The 26,594-nt window shown below is 53.6% G+C and overlaps 1 protein-coding gene across 2 annotated transcripts; it reads left to right on the plus strand.

Moving 5' to 3' along the window:
- The first annotated feature begins 1,067 nt into the window (after nucleotides 1-1,067).
- ACVRL1 (activin A receptor like type 1) lies at nucleotides 1,068-26,554 on the plus strand. 2 transcript variants are annotated; one of them, XM_039514434.1, is made up of 10 exons: nucleotides 1,068-1,777; nucleotides 10,645-10,716; nucleotides 12,287-12,517; nucleotides 13,152-13,366; nucleotides 15,043-15,142; nucleotides 16,641-16,787; nucleotides 16,876-17,151; nucleotides 17,751-17,948; nucleotides 21,142-21,272; nucleotides 23,833-26,554. In XM_039514434.1, exons 2-10 carry the CDS (start codon nucleotides 10,650-10,652, stop codon nucleotides 23,965-23,967), a joined length of 1,500 nt encoding a protein of 499 aa, XP_039370368.1. In that variant the 5' UTR covers nucleotides 1,068-1,777; nucleotides 10,645-10,649; the 3' UTR covers nucleotides 23,968-26,554. The 2 variants fall into 2 exon arrangements, with proteins under 2 accessions (XP_039370368.1, XP_039370367.1); XM_039514433.1 differs by lacking the exon at nucleotides 1,068-1,777 and adding an exon at nucleotides 9,090-9,994.
- Nucleotides 26,555-26,594: the final 40 nt, after the last annotated feature.

The raw sequence follows: 26,594 nt of genomic DNA on the forward strand, positions 1-26,594 counted from the left end.
TCCTTACCCAAATGGAGGAGTTAAGAGGCCAGGAAGAAGCGACTGGCGGGAGGCCTGAGACGAGGAGAGCTCCCTGAATGGGAGAGAGGAAGAGGGAGAAGCAGCTGGCTCTGAGAATGACCCAGAAGAATGAATTAAAAAAGGCGAAAGGGGAAGTGCTGTTTCCGGTCCCCACAGAGCCCTGCCAGCCATGCCAGCCAGCCTCACAAGTCCGTCGCTGCAGGGAAGCTCCAGAGACATTTGCGGTTTGGCCGGAAGTCACCCTCTCTCCTCCCCCCGTGGGAATCTGAACACCAGGGTTAACACCCGACTCTTGCAGAAAAGGGCTCTGGGGCCTTTGGGACCAGGCCATGGCATCCCATGTGAACGATGCCCCCCAGCAGTAACCGTGTCTGCTGGCATCCAGCTGACATGCTGGGGGCAGCCTTCTCTTAAAGGGCAGGGCGCCAGCGCGGCTCCCTGCAGCACAGCGCCCCCTAGCCCTGCCCTGGGGCATTGGGAGAGCACCCGAGCACCTTTGCGTAGCACAGCGCCCCCTAGGGACCATTGGGGTCAGCACTGATGGTGAGGGCAGAGCGCCCCCTTCTGAGTCACTTGCATCACTCCCTGCAGCCCAGCGCCGCCTTGGGGTCAGCACAGACTGAAAGGAGCGAGGCTCCTTCCCAATTAGTCGGTACTAACAAGTTCCTCAATTGCTTCTCGGCCCCACACACTGGTCGCCCCTACACTGGCCCCACGTGAGCTACCAGCATCGCTCCCAGAATGTCTCTTGCCTGCTCTGACTCCAGCCCAGTAAACTGAGGCAGGGCGAGGCAGTAGGGTGACCAGACAGCAAGTGTGAAAAATCGGGACAGGGGTGCGGGGTAACAGGAGCCTATATAAGAAAAAGACCCAAAAATCGGGACAGTCCCTATAAAATCAGGACATCTGGTCACCCTAGATGGCTGCCAAACCCGTAGGCCCCTGGCTGCTCTGTGCGGAGACTTCGGGCATTTCCCTTTGTCCAGACAGGGGTTTGGTGGGAGCCTGAGGAAGAGCCGGGAACGCCGCCCACCCTGGCGTGGGGGAGTGTTTGGACGGGGCCTGGGCGGATCCCAGGGAGAACAATCGGGATGGAGCAGGGGCCCGGTGTGTGCGGAGGAAGGGAGCTAGGCTGTGGCTGTATGCTCAGCAATAGGAAATGCTTTATTAGCTGGGAGTGGTGGAGAAAAGCCAGGCAGGAAGAGGCAGTAATAAGAAACATTTTTTGACTTCTCCCACATCCAGAGCTCGGAGATCTTGCCAAACTGCTGCGTTTGGGGAACAGGGAGAGAGAGACGAGCCCCCAGGACTGGGGAGGGAACCTAGACACACACACCCCTCTCCCCAGCTGGGACAGGCGACAGCGGCTGGAACTAACACCGGAGCCAAAGCTCTGCCCTGCCAGCATCCCTGTGCAAATCTAGGAAGGTTGGTGTGTGGGGTGGGGAGGACGGAGGCTGACCCATGCATTTGCTTCAGGCTGGAGCTTGCAGTGCAGTGGGGAACTGGCTGGGGTGAGCTGGAAAAGTGTCCGCCGAAGGCTGGGATCCAGACACTGCAACCCAAGGAGAATCGCCTCTGGCCCTGGGAAAGGGTGACCGCAGCCTGCTAGCAGCAGACAGTGAGCCGGATACTGGACGCCCAGACCTGGGTCGGGCAGGGTTCCGTTCCGCCTCCAGAGCTCTGCAGAACCCGCCCGCCCACAAGCAGCCTCTCCTCTGGGCCGGTGCTGCCAATGAGAGGGAAAGAGCCGTAGGTGAGTTGGAATGAACTGCTCCCTCTGTGGGTGTCGGGATGTTGCTTAGGCTGCTGCCCAAAGCAGAAAGCGAGCTACCGACGATCTCGTCATGGGCCCCTTCCTCAGCTAGAGGCCTAGGGCTGAGCTCCCTGGAGCTCGCCCATATTTGTAACTCCTCACCCCCTCTGGTCTGTTCCTGATTTTTCCCCTCTGTGACACATTGGAGCAGACGGTTCTCTGGGTCCCCCTTTCCCTCCCCTCTAAGACTCTGATCCCCCTCTGTGCACTATGTACCGCTGAGAACCACTCCATTGCTTGACTGTGAGTCTGGAGTAACCGCACTGGAGCCAGCAGAATTTGCTCCTGATGTATGCTTGTGCAACTGAGCCTAGAATCTGGGTTTACCTCAATTACACTTAGTGGGATGACTCTGGATTTGCACAAGGGTAATTGAAGTCAGAATCTGGCCCTGTGTCTCCTTTCAAAAGATGAAACAAAATGTAAACTATAATTATATGATATGCAATGGAGCTAGTGCTGGAGGATTGGAGAGTAGCAAATGTTTTGCAGATATTTCTAAAATATCTGGGGAAATGTAGTAAACTGCAGACTAGAGACTGGTTGAAATGATGGAATTACAAAGCATTTAGAAATGAATGATATGATAAGGTCAAAGCAGCACAGCTTCTGAAAAGGAAAACCGCGTTCACCAATCTATTCAAATTCTCTACCATTTTCTGTAACAGAGCAGATAAAGGAGAACAAGTTGACACAATTCATTTCGATTTTCAAAAAGGCCTTTTACAAAGTTCCTCATAAGAGGTTGCTGAAGGCGCTAAGTAGTCCAGAGATCAGAGGCAAAGGGATATCTTGGGTCAGAAACTAGGTAAGAGATGGAAACCGGATTATGAAGAGATGGTCAATTTCATCACCACCAAAAGTTAACAGCAGGAGCTGTGCTAGGGCTGATATTAATTCATGATCTGGAAAAGAAGAGGAGCAGGGAGGAAGCAGAATTTGCAGATAACACAAAATGATTTAGGTTAACCAAGATTGTGGAACGTCAGAGGGACCTAACCAAGTTAAGGGCAATATGGTGGCAAATGAAATTCAGCGTGGGATGGAACACCGTGAACTGCTCCTACGCTGCACAGAATTACTAAACTGCTCAGGAAAAGCTCGGCCTTAGCTCAATGAGCAGCGCCAGCGGAGAAAGCAAATCAATGTTGGGGTGCGGAAGGAATGGGTGGGGACTAGTCTGTTGCTATCCTGTAGCTCAGTAGGATGCTCGGGACTGGAATGGGGTGTTCAGTTCACACACACACACACACACATACACACACACACACACACACGGGTCAGAGATGCTTCGCAGGATTTGTTTGTTACTGTTTCTAAAAAGCTTCCAGGCTAGAAATAAAAACCCCCTTGCTGTTCTCGGCACAAACAAACAGAAAATCAACCTTGCCCTCCTGTTTCTCTAACACACAGAATTTGAGAAAAAATAAACACGTGGGTGGGGAGGGGGCGTCTGGGCTGATTTTTTTTTTAAATAACAAAACCTGTTTCTCTGATTTTTAATGTAGCAACTGCCTCGAGCCCGTGCTGTGCAATACGGCTGCTCGAGGCATCTGCTGGCTCTGGGCACGCTGCGCCAGGCTTGCCAATGTCCCCGGAGCAACCTTTGGAAGGCTCCAAGGCTCAGTTCGGCTCCAAAATGGGCCTGAAAGAGACCCCTGAGCCAAGCGAATCTAATCTCTGGCTCCCAGATCTACATTTTCTCCAGCCCTAGGAATACAGCATGTTCCCTGGATCAGACCATTGGCCAGCTCCTGAAAGCTTAAGTGGCAGATGTCACTGCCGTATGCACCTGGCCAGTTCTGTCCTGATGGGCCGGGAGAGGAGGGGAATCTTCGTAGCTCTCCCAATTTAGGTTCAAAGCCCATTGAAGTAAACAGAAAAACTCCCACTGAGCTCAATGGGCTTTTGATCTAGCAACACATGGCCTGGTTTGTAGAGGAGTGAGCACCCCGGCTGCCTCTGACTTCACGGGGAACTTCAGCACGTCTGACAACCAGCCTAGAGCAGCAGTGTCCTGGAAACTGCCTAAATCTGCTGCCTCCCCGGGCAGGAATAATGCTTGCTGCCGGCTCATGTGCTCTGGGAGGGGAGGGGGGCGTCAGTACAGCTGCTGGTTCTCAGGGAACAAAAATAAGGAAGCAGGTCATGAGATGCATCCTGGCACTCAAAAACCAAAAAAGGCTTTTCTGTGTGCGGTTTGCTGGGCATGAGCCCTAGATCTCTCCCATGTGAGCGTGTGACTGTGCGAACCATGGTGCTAATTGCGTTGATGATTCTCTTTCCTGGTTTGGTTTCATGTCAGCTAGTTAAACTGTTCTCCAGTGTCAACCAAGCCGCATGAAGGGCCCTGGTGCCTAGGGCAGGGTGGTGGGAAGAGGAGAAGGGTTTAGGTCTCAATCTTCAAAGTATCCTCTGGGGTCTGATTCTGATTCAAAAGTATCCTCTGGGCACCGGCTGCTCCCAGTCACTTCATTGGGAATTATGGGTGCTCTGCACCTCGGAAAATCAGGCCCAAGATCATGGTCTCAAAAATTGAAGCTTTTAAACTGTGTGGCCCCCTTGGAAGACATTGGTCTTGCTCTGCGTCTGCACTGCGATCAAAGGCCTGCGGCACAGCCGGGGCTGGCCGGGTCAGCTGACTCGGGGCTCCGGGCCATCACACTGCAGTGTAGCTTTGCAGGCTTGGGCTGGAGACCCTGCGAGGGCGGAGCGTCTACCCAGCTATTTTTAGCCCTGCAGCCCGAGCCAGTTCAGCCGGGTTTGCGATTCAGTGCAGTGGGTTTTATCGCAGCGCGGCAGTACCCTCCGGGAACAATTCATGGCTTCTCTGGACAGTCTGTTACACAAGTGCAAGGGGCTGTCTCTGATCTTCGGAGACCTGCTTTGCACTGGCGTGACGGCTGCAGGAGGCACCAGGCGTGACTGTCTCGAGCCCAGGGAGCTGGTTTCAATCCAGCCCAGCTCGATGTGAACAGAGCGTAGTTACTGCTTGGGGGGGGTTGTGCATCAGGAGTTTGGTGGGACTCGATCTAGTTCCTTCCGGACACGTGTCCACAGCTCAGAAACCACCATCATGAAAGGCGCTTGCTGGCAGCCCCGGCATGTGGACCAAGGCCTGAATGGGCCACAAAGACTGAACCCTGGCGTACTCAGATGGTCCTGCCAAGGCACCATTAGGGCTTATGGGTGGAGCAGGGGAGCCTACAGGCATGGACCGGTCACTGGTCCTGTGCAGAGAGGATCTCAGGGCTCTCTCTGGTGCCCTTCACAAGCACTAAACGCACTCCAGATTTGATAAAAACCGGCTCTGTGCTGAGCAGAGAGCAGGGTTGGCCTTACAGCTGCAGTGGGATGCTGGGCTGGCACGCTGCTTGTGAGAGAAGGGTGTGGCGCCAAGGGGGTCAAGGAGAGACAGAGACACATCTGCAAGCATTCAAAGCCCTGCTTCCTTGGATGCTCTGAGTCAAAGTGGCCCATTGGGAATTGCAGCTCCGAGTGCACTTCCATTTTCAAAGAAATTGTAACTTTGCGTTCTCCACCCACATTCTTAATAGAAGCATCTTTGATAGGTCGTTACATTGGCCAGCTTTCTTATGTGGTTATATAGGACACGGCAGCATAACATCTGAAATGCTTGGCATGCTCTTGCTTTATAAATCATATCAATAGCACATGCGTGGAAGGGGTGGAATTAAAGTTGCTTTAACTCTGATTATCCTCACACAGGTTCTCGGCAGGTGTAAACTGATATAGCTCTGTTTATTTCACTGGAGCTATTCCGATTTACAGAAGCTGAGCATCTGGTCCCTCTGTTTATTTATTTGTGGTTCAAAGGGTCACAGACCAGATAAGGTTGCCTTGCCTCTTTTCCCCTGAGCAGGTTGTCAATATGTGGAGCCTTGCCTAGTGGTTTCCATTAGAGAGGAAATTGATGATACAAGTCAGGTATTTCTCTGGTATAATCCTGTTTATTTACAGTGAATGAACACAGGGTCCTATTTCCCAGAACACAGAAGGAAAAAAGAGCAGGAAGTTTCCTTAGAATTTCCAAGCCAGCTTCTCCAGCCAGTCCTGTGCCCCAAGGAGTTCTGTCTCCCTGCTCCTCTGGGCTAGTCTCACGACTGTTTCTCTTGCTGTCTGCTGGTTTTCTGGGCTCTCTGCTTCTCTCACATGTCAAAAAATCCTTTAGCCCAGGGGTTCTCAAACTGGGGGTCAGGACCCCTCGGGGTCATGAACTGTCAACCTTCACCCCAACCCCCGCTTGCCACCAGCATTTATAATGGTGTTAAATATATTAAAAAGTGTGTTTAATTTATTAGGGGGGGTCACTCTCGGATGCTTGTGATGTGAAAGGGGTCACCAGTAAAAAAGTTTGAGACCCACTGCGTTAGCTCCTACATTTCTGCAATGTGTCATAGAGAAACCCCACTTATTCTCCCTGGGGTCCTTCTTAATTAGGCTTTGCCATGCAGCCTAGTGACTTGGGCGGTGGCTTCTATTATGTCCAGCTATCATTACTTACATCACTTCTTCTATTTAGCATGAATGAAAGGTGGTCAGCACACCCTTCCGTTTTAACCAGGTCTGTGATCAGTGGTTGCCATCAACCATGTTTAAAAATTCTTCTTCCCTGTGTTACTAACTCTCAAGGCTATTAAAACTGAAAGGACTTGAAACTTCCAACTGATTTTCCACTACTGACGCTGCCGTCTGTTGGACCCTTTTGTGCATCAGTTGGCTTGGGATGGGGATAGTGCTCCAGGCACTTCCATTCGGTTCCCCACACTTGCAGGACACACTGCATGGTGAAATTAGAGCATTTTGGTTCATTGGGTTTTTTGTGCTTGGATCCAGGGGGTTGATTCTAGAAACAATCCCAAGAGGAAGTTCCACTCGGCTCTAAGAATCGGGTCTTGCCACTTTTTTCACCAGTCTTGTAATATTTAGGGTGAAATCCTGGCTCCATTGAACACAATGGCAAAAATCCTAGTGACTTTAGTGGGGACCAGGATTTCCCTTCGAGTCCCTGCTCTGAGAGGAGACTGATGATGGGGGGGTCTCAACTCTCAATTAAAATGAAAAAAGTAAGTTTCTAGCCCTTGTGATTGCAGAGTAAAGCCTGGAAATGGGTCTCAAGTGCCCCCCTAAGGGCTCACAAACCAAACGGTAACAAGCCTCAGCTAGAGTAGCTTTGAAAATCGTACAATTCGTAAGCCAATCTCATCATACGTTGGGGCCTGACTCCTGATTCTGGAACTGTTGGGGTCGGTGACACGGACGTCTACAGCCAGGCTACCTGTCCTGAGCCCTGCACTTGGTTCTGAGTCGAGGGCCATAGTTGGTACCAGCCGGCACAGAGATGCTGAGGCCGTGGTGTGGAGACCTAATGAGGTGAGAGAGCTACAGAGAACATGTGAATGGTGAGTCACTGGTGCAGAGGGTACAGGAAATTAAATCTCAGTTTCTGGAACAGAAGCTTCCTTCTAGAAGCAGCTGCTTGGAAAGCAGCAGAATAAAGTGAGTTTTCAGCAGTTCTCAGGACCCTCCCCCCTCCCACCATGTTTCTGTTACTGATGAGAACCAGAGAGCTCAGGCTGGGGTCACGGGGCTACTTGTGACAGAGATGCTTTGGGTCTCTGGAGCAATGTTACAACATCCAAGTCTGTGTTAGCGTGTGAGGGAGAGAGGGAAATAGGACGAAGGGGAGGATAGCGATGGGGGAAGGGAGGGAAGGGATCAGAGAACACGGGAGAGGCGAGAAGGGAGGAAGAAAGAGAGTAGGGGCGAGAAGGAAGGAAGGAAGGAGATCAATAGCGTATGGCTCATCCGCATCTGCCAATAGCAAACGCCTCCACCAGCTGGAGATGGGACTCTAGATACGGGGGGCTCTGAGTTCTACTGTGAATTCTTTCCCGGGGGTCTGGCTCTGGCCCACATACCCAGGGTCTAACTGATCGCTGGGTTGGGAGGGAATTTCCCCCAGGTCAGAGTGGCAGAGACCCTGGGGGTTTTATACCTTCCTCTGCAGCACAGGGCACTTGGGGGGTTGAACTAGAGGAAGTGGTGCACTCGCTGTAACTTGGAGTCTTTCAGGCATGATTTCAGGACTGGCTAACGCAGCCAGAGGTTGCAGGAGTGAGTGGGCAAGATTCTGTAGCCTGCGATGTGCAGGAGGTCAGACTAGATGATCACGATGGTCCCTTCTGGCCTTCGAGTCTATGAGATCAGGAAGACGGAAAGAAAGGAAATGGATCGTGGGAGCTAAACAGAACTGGGCCCAGCTCTTTGGAGGTGCCACTGGGCCCAAAGCCCATTTCCTGGGAGCGTCCTTCGTCTCCAGGCTCTGGATGGGGATTGCCAGTACAGCAGCCATCCAAACTTGGGCACCATGGAGGTTGCAATTCCTATTCCAGGATCCTGCCTGCAGCCAGGGGGGACCCAGCCTGTGAGATGAAGGGTCAGGTGCTGCCCTGGAGTGAGCCAGCGCTTTGATTTAACCAGGAGTGTGTTTTGCTTACACCAGGGCTGGATCCGTGCCCTGGTGTCTGCACTGGGTCCGGGCTGTGGGGCAAGTGAGATTGGGGTGCAGCCCATGTGACTGTCCCTGGTTCAGGGCACAGCTGCTGGGGATCACCTATCCCTCCCCCCAGGAACGTTGTCCTGTCTGTGCCAGTGTTTGGGGGACGGGCCTCAGAGAACCCCATTGCCCAACATGGGTTCAGCCTGCAGATGCATCCAGCCCCTTTGCTCACCCTTGAAAGGGCTGTTTGCCTGCTGGTGCTTTATCCACAAAAGCTGCAGATTCCCTGGTCAGAGGCAGCTCCCACTTCCAGCCCCAAATCCCACTGGAGCTGAGTCTCTGTTTCCCCTCTGGGAGAACAACAAAGCGAGTTATTTCGGGGAGGAAAGGTCCCTGTGAGGCTGCCCTGTGGCTGGAGCCACGGAGCTGCTGTCTGGGCCAGAGATCTGTTTGTGCGGCTGGGAGCTGTGTGTGTTTGCGTGACTCCCCTTTCCCATCAAGGCCAGAATCTAAACAATCTTGATTCCTGTTCTGGCTTCAGCGGCGGGCAATGGGCAGGGCTCCCTGAATTGCAGGAAACGGAGCCATCAGCCTGTTTACGTAGAAATCACAGACGGAGGTGGGTGGAGAACCCTGGGCTCCCAGGACCCAGGGGCTCGTCCATTTAGAAAGGGCTCCAGAAGTGAAGGAGACGGCTGCACGGCGGGGAGGGAGGCTTGGGGACAGTGGTGAGGTCAAGTCTTCATCATGTTTAGTTTGGCAAGAATTCCCTTTTTACAAGGAAGAATTTCAAAAACAAAAAACCCTCCCTCTCCATAGGAGCAGCTGGGAAACTTTTGGCTGCCTGCTAGGAGTGTATTTGTATCGCTGCTAAGCCTGATATCAAAGCCCGCTGGAGGACCCAGTCCGCGAGTCTCTGCAATGCACAGCTGGCCTGAAGGATACTTCGGAGCTGTATGTCACACCAAATCAATTCCCTGCCATTGCCACGAGCCCCCATATTTCTCTGCCTGTGGTCTCCTTTAGTCTAGTACAGATTACTGGCCTCAGTACCGAGGTAACTGGGCGGGGTTTCGTGGCCCGATATGCAGGAGGTCAGCCTAGGTGGTCTGGGGGTCCCTTCTGGCCTTAGACGCTCGGACTTTGATGCACAGAAGAGAGGTGTGGTGGAGGGGAAGCTGAGCCCATCTTCATCAGGCCTTTCTGAGCCATTGCTCTTTGATCCTGCACGAGCTATTGCTTAGACCTAGTTAAATCCCGCTTTGGCCCTGCTGCATCCCATTACGTCTGTTACTCCCTGGCTCCCCTTTGAACTTCCTAGGTCCCCCGTTAGTTCCTGCCGCCTACGCTGCCCCTGCTGTGTCAGTGATCAGATCGTGTGGAACTCCTTGGCTCCCTGGTTTAAAACTGTAGCTTGGCTGGTGCAAGTTGGGTGCTGTGCTCCACGCCAGAGATGGCTGCATTTCAGTGGTGGTGAGGCAGCACAGCCTGTAAAATGCTTTGACGTAGCTTTTCCTGGGATGCAAGGAAGTGCAGCAACACAAGTTGCTACAATGAACAGAGGCTGATGTGTCTATTGCTCTTCACACGACACCAGAACATGGAGGCACCGCAGGGACACAGCTGGGTCACAAGTAAGGAACCATATGCCAGACCTAGCTACAACCACCCTGCTGCTCTGGCTGGTTTCTGGTGGCTTCTCCAGCCCCAAACACAGTAAGCGCCACTAGCAGGGTCACAAACCATTTAAAGGTATACTACCCTATTCCTGTCTGCTACCCTTCTGTCTACAAATGGACTGTTGTCAATCAGTGCAGAGTTTGCACTGTGTTTATTTACATGCATTACCAATGCAGACTGATCTTCTGGAGGCTGAGTTTAGCTGGGATGGGTTTTCATGCAGTTATGTGTCGTAAAGATCTCCGTAATCGCGCTCAGGAAGAGGTGGTAACTGTGATATCCTGGCCAAGTTCCACTCTGGATAATTCTGTCCTACCTACCTACATCCTGCCCCCCCTCTCACCCTGGCAATTTCAGTTGACTACAGAATCCTTTATTTCCTCTCCAAAGCCATTGTGTAGCTTTGCCGAGCGACTGTGAAGCAGCTGACCCGTTCCAGCCCAGACGTGGCTGCATTTCAGGGATGCATGAAGTAACCCCCTATATATAATGAAGTTGCACAATAATAATATCATTTGCATTTGCAAAGTGCTTTCAGATCCTCCAGGTGAAAGAGGCTGCCGAATTGTGAGACTGCGCTATTAATTAATTCTGTTTTCTCCAGAGAAAATGCTGCAAGGAGCCATCGGGAGCTTTCTCCTGGTTGTTCTGACTGCTCCAAGGAGCTTTCCAGCAGGTATGTAGCAGAATAGCCAGAGTGACTAAGAACAGTGCAGTGTTCCCAGAGCACGGCTGTTTCTTTCTGTAGCATGCAGGAAACTGAAATAAATGGTGGGAGATTTGGAGATTTAGTTATATACTCGCCTCTCAAAATAAGTCACCATCCCAGGCAATTTATTCACCCCCTGTGTGTCTGCCTGGGGAGGTCAGAGGAAGGAGCTGGGATTCCTGGGTTCTATTCCAGCTGTACCCATGACTGGCCATGTGACCTTGGGTGAGTTGTTTCTCCTCATGTGTCATAAAGGAGAAAGGGACCACAGGAGATCATCTAGTCCAACCCCATGCTCAAAGCAGGGCTAATCCCCAGACAGATTTTTACCCCAGTTCCCTAAATGGCCCCCTCAAGGATTGAACTCACACAGGCCAATGCTCAAACCACTGAGCTATCCCTCCCCCCCCGCTGACCTCCCTCCCAGTGTTAGTTCTCTATGGTTCATAACGTGCTTTGAGCTCGTTGGAGACATGAAACCGAGAGACGGGATGCAGGGAGTATTCTTAAATACCTAGGGCTTTTCCCTGGGGTGGGCTCCTCTTAGTCATGGGCTATTAACTGGACATCTCACAGTGTCCTCCAGTTACCCCAGTCTGCTCATCTCCGTCACTGGTCAGCCCCAGCCCGGGGTTGTCTCTTCACCCTGTTCACAGCTACCCAGTGCTGAAGCAAGGAGGCCCCGCTGTTAGGGCCAGCGCCGTGGGAGAGCTCTGTGCAGAGGGAGACACTGGTGGGTTTGCATTAGAGATGAGCCCAGGCAACAGGCCAAATCCCAACCACAGCGTACCCAGGGCTCTGGGGCTTCAAACCAGAAACCTGGCTCGGGGTCAGAGCTCGCAGCTCCAGCCTGACTCTGATGGGCCAAACACCCCAAAAAAGGCAAAGTTCAGGTTCGGGTCTCGACTTTGCCCCCGCCCTGGGGAATGCCTTGAGGATGATGATTGGCCCCAGCCTAGGTTCTGGATTCCAGGCATAACTTTAGGGCCCAGACTTAGAGACAGGACCAAGACTAAATTCCAGATCCAAATGCCCCTGAGTGGCGCTCAGAGTCCAAATCCACATGTGAAATTGCAATGGGATGAACAAAACCAGCTGGATCAAAAACCACTGACCTTCCTGAAGTTAAAGCCCCAGAGACAAATATCCTGGTTTGAGCCCGTCCCCAAATTCTCTCTCATCTATCCATCACATTTATCTAGCTATTTATTTAGCTATTTATCTGCCAGTCTGAGCCTGGATTTTCAGAAGATCTCAGGGGCAGATTTTCTGGTGATCAGCACCTGGAAAATCTGGCCCGCATGGCCCAGCCTCGACTAGCTGACCCTCAGCTATGTGAGACTTGCTGTGACAAGAAGCTGGCTTGTGTCCCCCAGTATTTATGAATGACCTGTCTCCCAGCCCAGTCAGAGTCCTCCCATGAGATGCAGGGAGTGCCGGATGCAACGTACCCCAGCTGGAATGTGGGGAGAGTCCTGTGCGCCCACCCTGGCTCGGCCCCGTCCATGAACAGTGCTATCTCGTTTGTGTCCTGCAGAGAACCTGATGTGCGCCTGTGATGAGCAGGGGCAGCCCTGTCACAATGCCACCTGCTTGGGGAAGGTGTGTTTTGTGAGCAAAGCCCTGGAGAACGGGAAGGCCATCCAGACCAAGGGCTGCCTGAGTAACCATATCCTGGAAAACTGCCGGAGTCCGGCCATGGAAGAATACGCCATGAACTGCTGCAGCTCCAACATGTGCAATGAGAACCTCACTGTCCTCCTGAAAGGTACGGCCCAGCCGTGTCCTCGGTCCCTGGTGTGGCTGGGTGCAGGGGCTCCCCTCTCTGGTAGTTTGTCCCAGGCTCCCACCCCCTGCCTTGGGGAACCCTCCGACAGCCTTTGGGGAGACAGGAATTTCCCCGGAAATCACTCTGAGGCTGCCCTGGTTCCCCTCTGGCCTTGTCCCCTCAGCTCAGGTGCCTCCCAGCCCCGAGCTCAGGCCCTGGGCTGCTGCATCCATGCTCACTGGATCCCAGCAGACTCTGTCCCCCTCCTTCAGTGGGAGGAGAGCTGTCAGCAGGAACTGGGGTGACATTTGCTGTCAGCTCTCCGGCTCTCTGCCTGCTGCCCCTGAATTGCTCAGGGCTGCTGGGGAGTCGGGCTGGCCCTTTCACACCCACGGAGAGGGTGGCTCCTAGCAGCCCCGAGGCTGCTCTAACTTATACCAGGGCCCTGCATGGCTCTAGAATATGAGAAAGAGAAAGGTGGCCTGAAGCCTCCTCCCTGTCCCAGCACAGGAGCACCGAAACCAAGCTGCAGACCCCAGAGCCTATTCCATCCAGACCTGACCCCTGCTCTGACTCCATGCTTACTGCATTTGCCCCTGGACTCCACCACAGCTCGTCCTTTTCTTCCCCTCAGGCCAGGAGCAGCCCAAAGAACCTGCCTCTCTGAAGAACCTTCTCCTGCTGATCCTCGTCCCCGTGCTGGCCCTCCTCGTGCTCGTCACGCTCATCACGCTCTCCTTCTGGAAGCTGGCTCAGCACCGCAGGAAGCGGCTTCTCATCAGACATGATGACTTGGGGGACACAGACATCATGCTGAAAGCCTCCATGGTTGGAGACAGCACCTTAGAGGTGAGTGGGCCTTGAACAGCCTGCCTGCTACGGACCAGAAATGGCGATGGCCACAGGCTCCCACCCTGCAAACCCCCCCGGGTCCGAAGGCCCCAGAGTTCTGGAGAGGTTGGATCCAAACCTGAACTTTGGCCAGAGCCCATTGCTGTGTCACAGTCAAGGGCTCTCTCCCTAACTAAGCGGATATAACATTCAGGAGTGCAAGTAGAGCGGGACCCTCCAGTCTGCGGTACCAGCACGAGATTTTTAGCAGTCCGGGGTACTGGAAAGCCTTGGGGCTAACCCGCTGCTCCGGGGGCAGGGGCTGCGCCCTGCTCCTTAAAGGAGCAGAACGCAGATAGGGAGAGCATTCATTCTTTGCAGCCAAACTAGTCTAACATGCATTTTGTTAACTGGAACTGGAGCAGCAAAACAAAGAAAACAAATGGCTCATTTTCCAGCTTTGTGGGTGAGAGAACGATAAGTGAGGATTATAATGCCAGACACTGACGGCCTTAAACCAGCTGCCTCAGGAATCTGCCGAGAACTTTGCTGAAAATATGTTCCTCATCTTAGCAACGGAGCTAAGACTTATCACACATCTGCCCACCTTTATTCGAATGACGCTCCTTCTGATCTGACAGCTCGGGCATTGTCAGTTTCATCCAGAACAATTTACGAACTTGGAACCTTATCCTGTAAACCCTCAATCACTTGATCAATCCCATTGAAAACAATGGGGCTATTTGCATGAGTCTGGACTATTTTTGTGTGCCGGTAAGAGTTTCAGGAGTCTGTTCTGTTCCTATAAAGGAAGTTGAATCCCCCATTGAAATGCAGTGTTTGGGTACAATGCCATCGAGCAGTTTAGGATCCAGTTCTACTTAATGTTTGTCTTTAATATGTCATACATAGGCTGAAATGGCTCCTCACCCAACTCCCATATTCCATAAAACAGACTGAATACTACATATCTGGGGGGAAAGTGAATATGTTAAGCATGTTGATGTTTGTATGTACAAAGGGGGGTTGTCGGAGGGGACGGGGAGAGCATGTGGGTCCTGGGCTGGGGGCAGGGCAGGGAGGAGTCACATGGAGGGTCACGTGCCCCCTTTGTCTCCTTCCCATGAGTGCAGTACTGGCAAGAAATGATTTCTACTTGCACCACTGATAACATTGAATAGGAAAGGTATATGGGTGGCATGGATTTTATGGTCTCCATAATTCTCTCTCCAGTTCACCTCTAGGTGCCACGCAGCCATCTCTGTCCCACAGGTCACTGGTACCTCTCCACACCCCTCCTTGCAGCTTTTACTCTGTCTCCACCCAGAACGATCTTCATGCCACAACCCCACCATCACGTGCCCCATCTCCGCCCCCTCCTAAGATCACCACCCCCCCTCCATGCCCTTTGCCCCCAGCCAACCTACGGCGATGCACCAATCCCCACCCAAAATCCATGCATTGACTCACTCCATCTGCCCCCTAGCACTGTGCCCATGTGCCCCACCTCTAGCCCCAGATCAGCACCAGGCAGCTTCACCACCCTTGTGCACCCCACCTACCTCCTCCTGATTGCCATGGTAACCGAAGGGATGGGGATTTAATGTTGCTTGAGGGGTTAATGTGCCACGAGCCATTTGCAAGGTTACCTTGCTGCAAGCTCTGTCACTGACTTCCAGTGATCTGTCCCTCAGGACCTGCTGAACGAGGACTGCACCACGGGCAGTGGCTCCGGGCTGCCCTTTCTTGTTCAGAGAACTGTGGCTCGGCAGATCGCTCTGGTGGAATGCGTAGGTAAGAAAACCCAGCCACCGCATCTGCCTTTAAACATCTGTACGGGGTGAAGGAGGAGCCCCCTGGCTCAGCTATCAGCTGATTCCTTCAGCCAGTGAGCCAGGCATGTCCCACACTCCATCCCGGGAGCAGCTAGAGATGAGACCATGAAACTTGACCCTCGAGGAAATTTTGGACTCTGGTTAAGGCCGTCTCTGTTACCCACCCACGAGCCCAGGGCCCTCTGGAGATGCTTAGTATAGGAGGGGGAAGGATGAGCAGGTCTTAGACTGGAGCTGGGCTCTTCCTAACCCCTAATATCCGATGGGCTGGGCTCTGGCCATGAGGCTTCTGCCTTAAGACTAGGCCTGGCCCCAGGGGACCTGGCCTGACCCCTAGCCCGACAGACCGGGCCCGGCCCCGGGGGACTCGGCCTGACCCCTAGCCCGACAGACAGGGCCCGGCCCCGGGGGACCCGGCCTGACCCCTAGCCCGACAGACCAGGCCCAGCCCCGGGGGACCCAGCCTGACCCCTAGCCCGACTGACCGGCCCGGCCCCGGGGGACTCGGCCTGACCCCTAGCCCGACAGACAGGGCCCGGCCCCGGGGGACCCGGCCTGACCCCGAGCCCGACAGACCGGGCCCGGCCCCGGGGGACCCGGCCTGACCCCTAGCCCGACAGACCGGGCCCAGCCCCGGGGGACCCGGCCTGACCCCTAGCCCGACAGACAGGGCCCGGCCCTGGGGGACCCGGCCTGACCCCAAGCCTGACAGACCGGGCCCGGCCCTGGGGGACCCGGCCTGACCCCGAGCCCGACAGACCAGGCCCGGCCCCAGGGGACCGAGCCTGACCCCGAGCCCGACAGACCGGGCCCAGCCCCAGGGGACCCGGCCTGACCCCAAGCCCGACAGACCGGGCCCGGCCCCGGGGGACCCGGCCTGACCCCTAGCCCGACAGACCAGGCCTGGCCCCGGGGGACCCGGCCTGACCCCGAGCCCGACAGACCGGGCCCAGCCCCGGGGGACCCGGCCTGACCCCGAGCCCGACAGAGCGGGCCCAGCCCTGGGGGACCTGGCCTGACCCCAAGCCCGACAGACCGGGCCCGGCCCCGGGGGACCCGGCTTATCCCCATGACAGTATAGGCCAGGCCCGGGCATGAAGTCACCTGTCCTAGCCCCTAATTGGCCAGACTAGACCCTATTAAGCCAAAGAAAAGTCCTGGCAATTTGCTGGTGAATAGGTTTGTTTTCTGACGGCCTCAGGCTGCTGGGTTGCCCAGCGGCCATCAGAGAGTGCAGTGCAGTGGGTCAGCCATGGGACCAGGTTGCCTCTAGTCATTGATCCACAAAGAACATAAAACCTTATCCCTGGGGTGACTGAGGTCGCTAAGCCTCCCGCTTAGGCAGCAGTGGCCGACGTGGCCCAGCGGGGGCAGGTGTGCACCACGTGAGCCCATCGCCTGGGCTCGCTCAGCACGGCACCAGCAGGCAGCGTGACGCCGTGTCCGTGTCATGGCAGGGAAAGGGCGCTACGGGGAGGTCTGGCGCGGCGTGTGGAACGGGGAGAACGTGGCCGTGAAGATCTTCTCCTCCCGGGACGAGCAGTCGTGGTTCCGCGAGACGGAGATCTACAACACGGTGCTGCTCAGGCATGACAATATCCTGGGTGAGTAGCAGCCCACGAGGGTGTATGTGGCACCCGGCTTGCTGGTGCACCCCTGTTCCATGGCCCCTTCTGCTTTGTCCCCCTCTAGGCTTCATCGCCTCTGACATGACGTCCAGGAACTCTAGCACCCAGCTCTGGCTCATCACTCACTACCACGAGAACGGCTCACTCTACGACTACCTGCAGAGGACGGTGCTGGACACCCAGACCTGCCTGAGGCTGGCCTGCTCCATCGTCTGCGGCCTGGTCCACCTGCACGTGGAGATCTTCGGGACCCAGGGGAAACCAGCCATCGCTCACCGGGACCTGAAGAGCAGGAACATCCTGGTGAAGAACAACATGCAGTGCTGCATCGCAGACCTGGGTGAGGAAGGGGGCTCGATGTACAGGGCCAGAGCCAGGGCTGTAACCCAGCTCTGTGTGTCATCTTGCTTGGGGAACAGAGGAACTGACCATATCAGACCTTTGCCCCCTCTATGCCTAACCGCTGTCTGGATTCCCTTTCACCTGCACGCCGTGTGGTGAAAGGGCAGGTGCATCTCTAGCGGGTGATAAAAGCAAAGGCTGTTTCCGCTACCAGTGGAGGGGATGGTCTGCTCGTCAGAGCTTAAATATGTAGTTCCCTGGAGTCACAGGTTCAAATCCCAGTGGGGTCAACTCCGGGGTATTTTTTCTTCCCCAGAACAAGATGGTATGTTTCAGGGGGTGTCAGTCCCCAGGGGACAATAAATAGCCCCCCACTTCGCAGCCCCACTGATCAGCAGAAGGGAGGTGAGTGCGATAAGCCAGGGAAGGAAAGAAAGAACAATCGCCATGGGAGACAGAGGCACAAATCCAAGGTGGACTTCCCTGCGCTGTAAGCAGAAAACTCCGCCAGGCCCAGATTTCCTCATAGAGAGAGGAGTGAAAACCCAGGCCCCCCATGTCCTCCAGCTCAGCCTGCGTGATGCTGCTTCCTTTCAGGGCTGGCGGTCATGCATTCCCAGGGCAGCGACTACCTGGACATCGGGAACAACCCTCGGGTTGGCACCAAACGCTACATGGCCCCCGAGGTCCTGGACGAACACATCCGTACCGACTGCTTCGAATCCTATAAGCAGACAGATATCTGGGCATATGGTCTGGTGCTCTGGGAAATCACCAGGAGGACGGTTGTTAATGGTAAGGGGCAGTTGGGGGGCTTTGGGCAGTGAGATGCTGTGCTCCTAATTCTCTGTCCGCATGCACAGACACACAAAGGTGGGTGTCATACAAGGACCCTTCTCTAGAGATATGCACACATCTGTCTGTCCTTTTACAGTACCTGGAGACTGCCCTGGGGCCCCTGGTCTGTATATACAACCAGAATATCTTGATGTCTGCAGACACCTGAGAGGGTCCTAGCTATTCTGCTAACCTTCTATATTCACTGTCTTATACCCAGACTGTGAACTCTTTGGGGCACAGACAGCCTCCTTGTTCTGTTTGCACAGCACCCAGCACACTGGTCTCCTGGGCTAGGACTGGGGCTCCTTGTACAACCTCAATATAGATAATACATCCTAACCTGCAGAGAAAGAACCAGGGCTCTGACTGGACGGGCTGAAGCTGGGACTGCCTGTTTTAATAGGAAGTCGGCAGGATCAATGTCCTGAGTGTTGCAACAGCTGGCAGCTGGGTAAATGGGTCGGTTTAGGAGCATGGCACAGCCTGTGGCCGCAGCCGCAGCAGAGAGGCTGAGCGAGCGGCAGGCTGGAGTGAGAGCCGCATCCTCCCGTGAGTTAGCGAGGCTCCCAGTGCAGAAATCAGCGCTGCTCTGGGCTGCTCCGCTGAAGGTTTTCGGCTGCTCTGAGTGTTTTTTGCCCGAAGATTAGCTGTAAATTATAAACACTGTAATCTAGTGTCAGCGCCGGGCTCCCTGATTAAAGGGCCCATTAGACTCAATCAGCGCTTTGTTTGTTCAGCACTGATTAGAAAACAAGCAGCATCAGAGAACTGCTTGGAACCTGGCCACATCCAGGGGACTTCCAGCTCCTCCGGAGCATGGGCTGGTTAACCCAGCATGTTTGCCCCGTAGCCTGCCATGGCCAGGGGTTGGTCAGTGCGGGCCTTGGGCAGAAGCAGCTGCTGTGGGATGGGGATGGTGGGGAGGGCAATGGGGCTGAAGTGGAGCAATGACCCAAGAGCAAATGGACCAGATGCAGACTCCTTCTCCAGGGCTTTGGGAGGTGGAATTCACCTCCCCTGCCCCATTCTGCCCCTGCAATGGCAGTGTTAGAATGTGGGAGCTAGGACGCCCCCCAGGCACAGTCCTCTCACCCTCTGGCAGCTTGGGGTGCCGCGGACGGTGAGCCTGGCCCCAGATGTGGTGTCTTCAGTCCATGTCCCCGTGGCCAGGCCTCCCTGGCAATGGAATGCCCCCCCCCCACACACACACACACACTCATTGTGGCGGCCTCAGCAGACGGGCCTAGGCTGGAATGAGTGCGCAGAGCCCATCTTTCCCTCCAGGGCAGGGCTAAGGGACACAGACAGGGGGGAGGTTGACCCAGGTGGACACACACAGAGGCCTGCGGTCTCCCGGGTGTCCAGCTGGCACCTTTCACCAGCAGGAAAGTTCATTAAATGGGGGAAGTTGGGGGCAAGGTGGCAGCTCCCCCAAGGCACAGTCTGGCCGGGCTAATCTCATTTACGGCTCCCAGGCGCTCCCAGATTAAACACTTCACTTAACTAACCCAACAGCGCCCATTAACCCTTGTGGGGCCAAAGGCCTCTCTCCCAGCAGACACTCAGTGCCGGGGAAACTCCCCACTGTTCACTGCATCCAGGGGGGCAGGGTGACGTGGGGGTTACACCCTCTGCCCCGAGGCTTCCGATCCCTTTTTGATGGAGGCTTGTGAGGTGCCGGATAGGAACTTCCCACTGCAGTGGGCTGATGGGACCCTGGAAGGGCTTTGGCAGCCAAAAAGGATTAAATCTCTGGCACAAGGACATACGGAGGCACTAAATATGGATTAGCCAGGGCCAGCTGCTGGCCGGTCTGTGATGAGCAGCTGCCTGGCCTCCAGTTCACCACGAGGTGGCAGTTGGGGCTACATCTAAGACGGGGTTGGCAGCCTTTCAGAAGTGCTGTGCCGAGTCTTGATTTATTCACTCTAATTTAAGGCTTCGCGTGCCAGTAATACATTTTAACATTTTTAGAAAGTCTCTTTCTATAAGTCTATAGTATAGAACTAAACTAATGTTGTATGTAAAGTAAATAAGGTTTTTAAAATGTTTAAGAAGCTTCATTTAAAATTACATTAAAATGCAGAGACCCCTGGACCGGTGGCCAGGACCCGGGCAGTGTGAGTGCCACTGAAAATCAGCTTGCGTGCCGCCTTCCGCACACGTGCCATAGGTTGCCTACACCTGGTCTAAGACAAGGTTCCCAGATGATCTGAACTGGCCCCCGGTTTCCTGCAATTGCAACCAGTTCCAAAGGGAGACCCGGGGTTCCCTCCCTATGAGCAGCCCTGAGGTGTTCACTACAGGCTTGGTGCATCTTCCCCTGAAGCACTGGGTAGCCAAGGAGGATTCCACCCAGGGTCAGATTTGGCAACGCAAACGGCACAGACTGAACCTGATCTGAACTACGCCAGCGTGAATCTGGAGTGAGGGCGGTGTAGTTTGTGGGTCAGCTCCTACAATGTGCTAGCCCTGTGCCCGGTGTGTGAACACGTTCGTGTCACACATCCTGGTGCACTGCGTATCTGGTCACGCCTGCTCACGTTACCTACCCCCGTCACGTTTCATGCCATGCTCGGCGTTAGTGTCCCATTGACTGGTTGTGCCCACCCATGTTCATACATGTTCATACCATGGGGAGGGTCCGTACCACTCTGCAGCCGCTGTCAGTACAGACAGCACGGGGAAAGGATCCCTGGGGTGAAATCCTGACCCCACTGATATCAATGGCAAAACTTCCATTGGCATCAGTGTGAGCAGTTCACCCCTGTCCTTCCGCTCCTCCAGAGACACGGCTGTCTATACGCTGTACAGCACCTAGCGCAGTCTTGACTGGGCCTCAGGCACTGCCGTAATACATGTGAGTCTGTTGTTTGAGACTGGAGCTACTTCATGTCCCGAGTACAGTGCTAGGACAGGCTCATCTCCTTAGAAACAAGCACTCAGCAGGTCCGGGTCCATCCAGCAGAGGGCAGTGGTGCAAATGTGCAGTCGCACACGCACACGTGCCTGAGTGGTGCACGCTCCTGCTGTTTGTCCTGTGGCTGCTGATGAACTACAGTCATTGGTGCATAGTGCTGATTTTGTGCTGCATGCCCCCGTGACCACGCCAGCTTTCCTCACATGCTGCCCTCGCTTCCTCCGGCAGGGATAGTGGAGGACTACAGGCCTCCTTTCTTTGACATGGTGCCAAGCGACCCCAGCTTCGAGGATATGAAGAAGGTGGTTTGCACTGACCAGCAGACGCCCAGTGTCCCTAACCGGCTGTACTCTGTCTCGGTAAGTGTGGCAGAGGGCGCAGATCCACTCCAGTGGAGTGACTCTTCTTTAACTCAACCACTGTATAGACCCATAAATCCATAAATAAGATCATAAGACTGTCCAGACTGGGTCAGACCAATGGTCCATCTAGCCCAGGATCCTGTATTCTGACGGTGCCCGGTGCCAGGTGCTTCAGAGGGAATGAACAGAACACGGCAATTATCAAGTGATCCATCCTCTGTTGTTCAGTCCCAGCTTCTGGCAGTCAGAGGTTTAGGGACACCCACAGCACGTTGCTGTGTCCCTGCCCATCTTGGCTAATAGTCAATGATGGACCTTCCTCCATGAACTGATCTAGTTCTTTTTTGAACCCAGTAATACTTTTGGCCTTCACCACATCCTCTGGCAATGAGTTCCACAGGTTGATTGTGTGCTGCGTGAAGAAGTATTTCCTTCTGTTTGCTTTAAACCTGCTGCCTATTGATTTCATTGGGTAACTCCTGGGTCTAGTGTTATGTGAAGAAGTAAATAACCCTTCCCTAGTCACTTTCTCCACACCAGACCTTTATCATGTCGTCCCCCCAGTCATCTCTTTTCTAAGCTGAACAGTCCCAGTGTTTTTAACCTCCTCTCATATGGAAGCTGTTCCATCCCCTAATTATTTTTGTTGCCCTTTCCATATTTTTTCCAATTTTAATATATATTTTTGAGATGGGGTGACCAGATCTCAGAATTCAAGGTGTGGGCGTCCCATGGATTTGTATAGTGGATTTGTGATATTTTCTGTCTTATTATCTATCCCTTTCCTAATGGTTCCTAACATTCTGTTCACTTTTTGGACTGTCGCTTCGCATTGAGTGGATGTTTTCAGAGAACTATCCCCCATGACTCCAAGATCTCTTTCTGGGGTGGTAACAGCTAAATTAAACCCCATCATTTTGTATGTGTAGTTTGGATTGTGTTTTCCAATGTGCATTACGTTGCATTTATCAACATTGAATTTCATCTGCCATTTTGTTGCCCAGTCACCCAGTTTTGTGAGATCCCTTTGTAACTTTTCCTGGTCAGCTTAGGACTTAACTATCTTGAGTAATTTTGTATTGTCTGCAGACTTTGCCACCTAACTGTTTACCCCTTTTTCCAGATCATTTATGAATATGTTGAATATTATTGGTATCAGGACAGATCCTTGGGAACCCCACTATTTGCCTCTCTGCATTGTGAAAACTGTCCATTTATTCCTACCCTTTGTTTCCTATCTTTTAACCAGTTACTGATCCATGAGAGGACCTTCCCTCTTATCCCATGACAGCTTACTTTGCTTAAGAGCCTTTGATGAGGGACTTTGTCAAAGGTTTTCTGAAAGTCCAAGTACACTCTGTCCACTGGATCCCCCTTGTCCATGTGTTTATTGGCCTTCTCAAAGAATTGTAATAGATTGGTGAGACATGATTTCCCTTTAGAAAAGCAGTGTTGACTCTTCCTCAACATATTATGTTAATCTATGTGTCTGATCATTCTGTTCTTTACTGTAATTTCTACCAGTTTGCCAGTACTGAAGTTAGGCTTACTGGCCTGTAATTGCCAGGATGGCATCTGGAGGCTTTTTAAAAATCAGCATTACATTAGGTATCCTCCAGTCAACTGGTACGGAGGATGATTTAAGCATTAGGTTACATCCCCCAGTTAGTCTCTAAGGTGCCACAAGTACTCCCGTTCTTCATCCCACAGTTAGTAGTTCTGCAATTTCACATCTGAGTTCCTTCAGAACTCTTGGGTGAATCCCATCTAGTCCTGGTGACTTATTACTGTTTAATGTATCAATTTGTTCCAAAACCTCCTCTATTAACATCTCAATCTGGGACAGTTCCTCAGATTTCTCACCTAAAAAGAATGGCTCAGGTGTGGGAATCTCCCGCACGTCCTCTGCAGTGAAGATGGATGCAAAGAATTCATTTAGTTTCTCTTCAATGACCTTGTCTTCCTTGAGGGCTCCTTTAGCACCTTGAACAGTGGCCCCACTGATTGTTTGGCAGGCTTCCTGCTTCTGTTCTGATCCATGAGGACGGGATCCTGCAGACTCTTACACACTGGTTTCACTTTATTACTGCACGTGGTCATGGGTCTAACTCATGGTATTAGTGTCCACCATGTGGATAAGTGTTTGCCAATAGAGAGGCTTTTGCCAGGAGACCTAAAGCTCTTCCTACAAGGCATCTACGTTTTATCATCCCTGTTTCACAGATGGGAAAATGGAGGGTCAGAGAAGTTGCCCAAATATTACAGCTTTTGAATGACAGGCTTCCAGGAAAAGCTGTTACTTCACCCACCTGGTCAGGCTTCTCCTGCTCAGCCGTTCTTGCTCGTGACTTTTCTTCCTGGGGCCTGCCAATAGGGGGAGACAAAGCAGCATTCTGCTGGGGGGGTCATTGGTTAATTTTGGGGAGCCAGATCTGTTGCTGGTGTAATTGGGCATAGCTCCACAGAAGTCAGTGAAACACTGCTGATTTACACCAGTGGAGGATCTGGCCCTGGATCTCAGTTATTTATTTTCTCTCTCTCTCTCGGCCCCTCCCAGATTTTGTCCGCCCTGGCTAAGATCATGAAGGAATGCTGGTACCAGAGCCCCTCTGCTCGGCTCACAGCCCTGAGGATTAAAAAGACACTAAAGAAGCTGAGCAGCTCCCTAGAAAAACCCAAACAAGATGATTAACTGCGGGGAGCAGGCCCGAGAGCGCTGCGATCGGGTTTCTGACTCGTTCAGGCTCTGAAGCAGCAGAGAAACCAAAGAGGTTCAAGGTCATGAAGTTTATGCTGCACGCAGGGAGGGGGCCAGGGCTCTTTGCGCAACTCTGAAACAAACCGGTTTTTCCCTCGAAGTCCAGCCCTGTTGTGGAAGGAGGATTTTAATTGGCCACCACTCCCCAGGGACCATTCCAACCTGCTGCAGAAAAGCCCCACTGAGCAGCTGCCAGTTGCCCCGGCACGTCTTTCGCAGTCGCTCTCCAGTGTCCTCAGAGCTGTTTTTTTGGAGGTTTTTTTTTTAATTAAAAAAAATTCTCCCAGCCCATTTATAAAAATACCCGCTGGGTCCGTGAGCTGACGCCAGCCTGTCTCGCGTGCCAGACGGGAACATGAGTAGCAGCCCGCGCCCCGCCCTGCTCACAAGAGTGGGGCGTTGACTCTGGAAGCCACATCAGGACCATGTAAAAAGCAAGAGTCTCAGTTTAGCCTTTGAGATCCTTTTGCACATGGGCGAGTGTGCGTGCATGTGCACATGGGCGAGTGTGTGTGCATGTGCACATGGGCGAGTGTGCGTGCACGCATGTCTGTCTGTGGGCACGTGTCAAATAACACAGTATGCACCCTGGAATCACCAGGAGGCGAGCAGCAGCGCAGTGACTGGAACTGGGCTGTGATGAACGCTCTGTGCTCATTCGGGGGGTGCAGCTGAAGCCACTGGGGGATGCACTAATTTAGCATCCTATTGAGAACTAACGCTGCTCTCTACCCCAGTGGAGAGACCTCAGGGGACAGCCTGCCACCCCACCCTGGGGCTGAACCCCCCTGGGGCTGCAGGTGTCATTTCTCCCTCCTGCGGTGGAGTTCTGGCCTTCACGTGCACCGGACTTTTACTGGTTGTCATTCAGAGCGAGGTGAGGCTCTGTGCGGGAGGTGAGCCCGGGGGCTTTCTGATTTACTTTCATTTGTTTACACCAGGCAGGAATTTGGTGCAAGCAGCCATTTGGGGTCTAGTGCTATCTTGACATTTCCTGGGTTGTCCTGATCTACCCTCTCCTGCCCCCAGAGGCAGGCGCAGAAGGGCAAGAAACACCCCTTCTTTCAGTGGGTCTCCCTCATTTCCCCAGCGCGTCCAGCTACTCCATCCCCACCAGCTGGCAAGCCAGCCCTGGCCAGCTTAATCTCACTACTACCCATGGCTGGAGAGGTGAGTTCCTGCCCCCTCCTCCATCACTGACACAGCCCAGCCTGAAGGAATCTGGGCTCTGCTCAGACCTGAGCTTCCCCGGTGAATTTGGCACCAGCAGGGCTCCCCGCCCACAGCTCCCCCGTTGACAGCAGCCAGGAATTCCCCGATGGGTGCAATGTGCAGCGTGTTTCTTGTATTCTGCAAAGGACGGTACTGGGCTAAGTCCGGGTTAGCGTCCCCACCCCACCTCGCTGCTGCAGATCCCAGACGCCCTGTTAGCTCATAGATACTTCCTGCCGTAAGGGTACTTTGGGTGCATTCGCTTCTGTGGGAAGGGGAATCACATCATCGTATTCCAAGCAAACCTGCTAAAGATGGGTCTGAGCCGTTGTGTCCAGCCCCAGCCTTGTCTCCTGTGGAGGCCTTTCCACCTGTGCACACTGGCCCTGCAACATGGCCATTCTGACGGAGTGTCTTTTCCCCCGCATTTTGCACAGGTGGAAATGACAACACGAGGTGAAAGGCGGGGCAGAATAAGACCCCAGGTCTCCCTAAAGGCAGCCCAGACTTCCAGCCACTGGAGGGGCCCACCTGACACTCCCTTGTCTGTTATAGACAGAGGAGCCCAGAGGGACACTCCAGGTCCGTAAGGGACGCAACGTAAGCCACATTTTAGAGCCGCATCTGAGCTCGCCCCGACTTTGGGGGGCTGTTTGGAAGCAGCGTTCTCATCGGGGTCCCTCTCTGGTTTATCCACATCTGGAACTGTCTAGAGCTGGGACACCCCACCCCCTAATGCTGCCCACAGCTGCCCTGCCGCTGTCCCATGAGTGCAAGGACAGCGCTGAACAGCTGCGGGGCTCTATTGCTGGTGGCTTCAGCTGCCCAGCTATCAAGGAAGATACAAGCATGAGCAAAATAGTGTGGCTGTGAGTGTTTGTTTTTGATTAACAGAGCCAGGGCTCAGCCCGGAGATATTCTGAGCACCCTCAGCTCCCGTTGACTTCGCCTGGAGCCAAGGGCGCTCAGTGACTCACGGGGGCAGGTCCCTTGTTGAACAGATATGGGCAAATTAAGGGCCTGGGCGTGCTCCCACTGCAGTCCATGGGCAGTTTTACAACCGCTTTCCATGGGGCGCAGCGGGACTGAGTCCCAGCCGTGGCCCACAGCCTCCTGGCAGGTTGTCAGTGCAGCCAAAAACCTCCCCCCCCGCCTTGTGTATCTCACACAGCTCAGTCGTTCCTGGAGCTGGGACATAAACGGCCCCATTAGCACAGTGCTGTGACCAACCCTTATTGAAATCGGTGGCTCGTAGGCATAGATTAATGAAATACATGTCTGTCTCTGTGTATCCAAAGTAGCTCTGATTGGAGTACAGCAATATCATGGATTTCATGTGCTAATGAGCC

Source organism: Mauremys reevesii, linkage group 25 (assembly GCF_016161935.1).
Source record: "Mauremys reevesii isolate NIE-2019 linkage group 25, ASM1616193v1, whole genome shotgun sequence".
NCBI lineage: Eukaryota > Metazoa > Chordata > Testudines > Geoemydidae > Mauremys > Mauremys reevesii.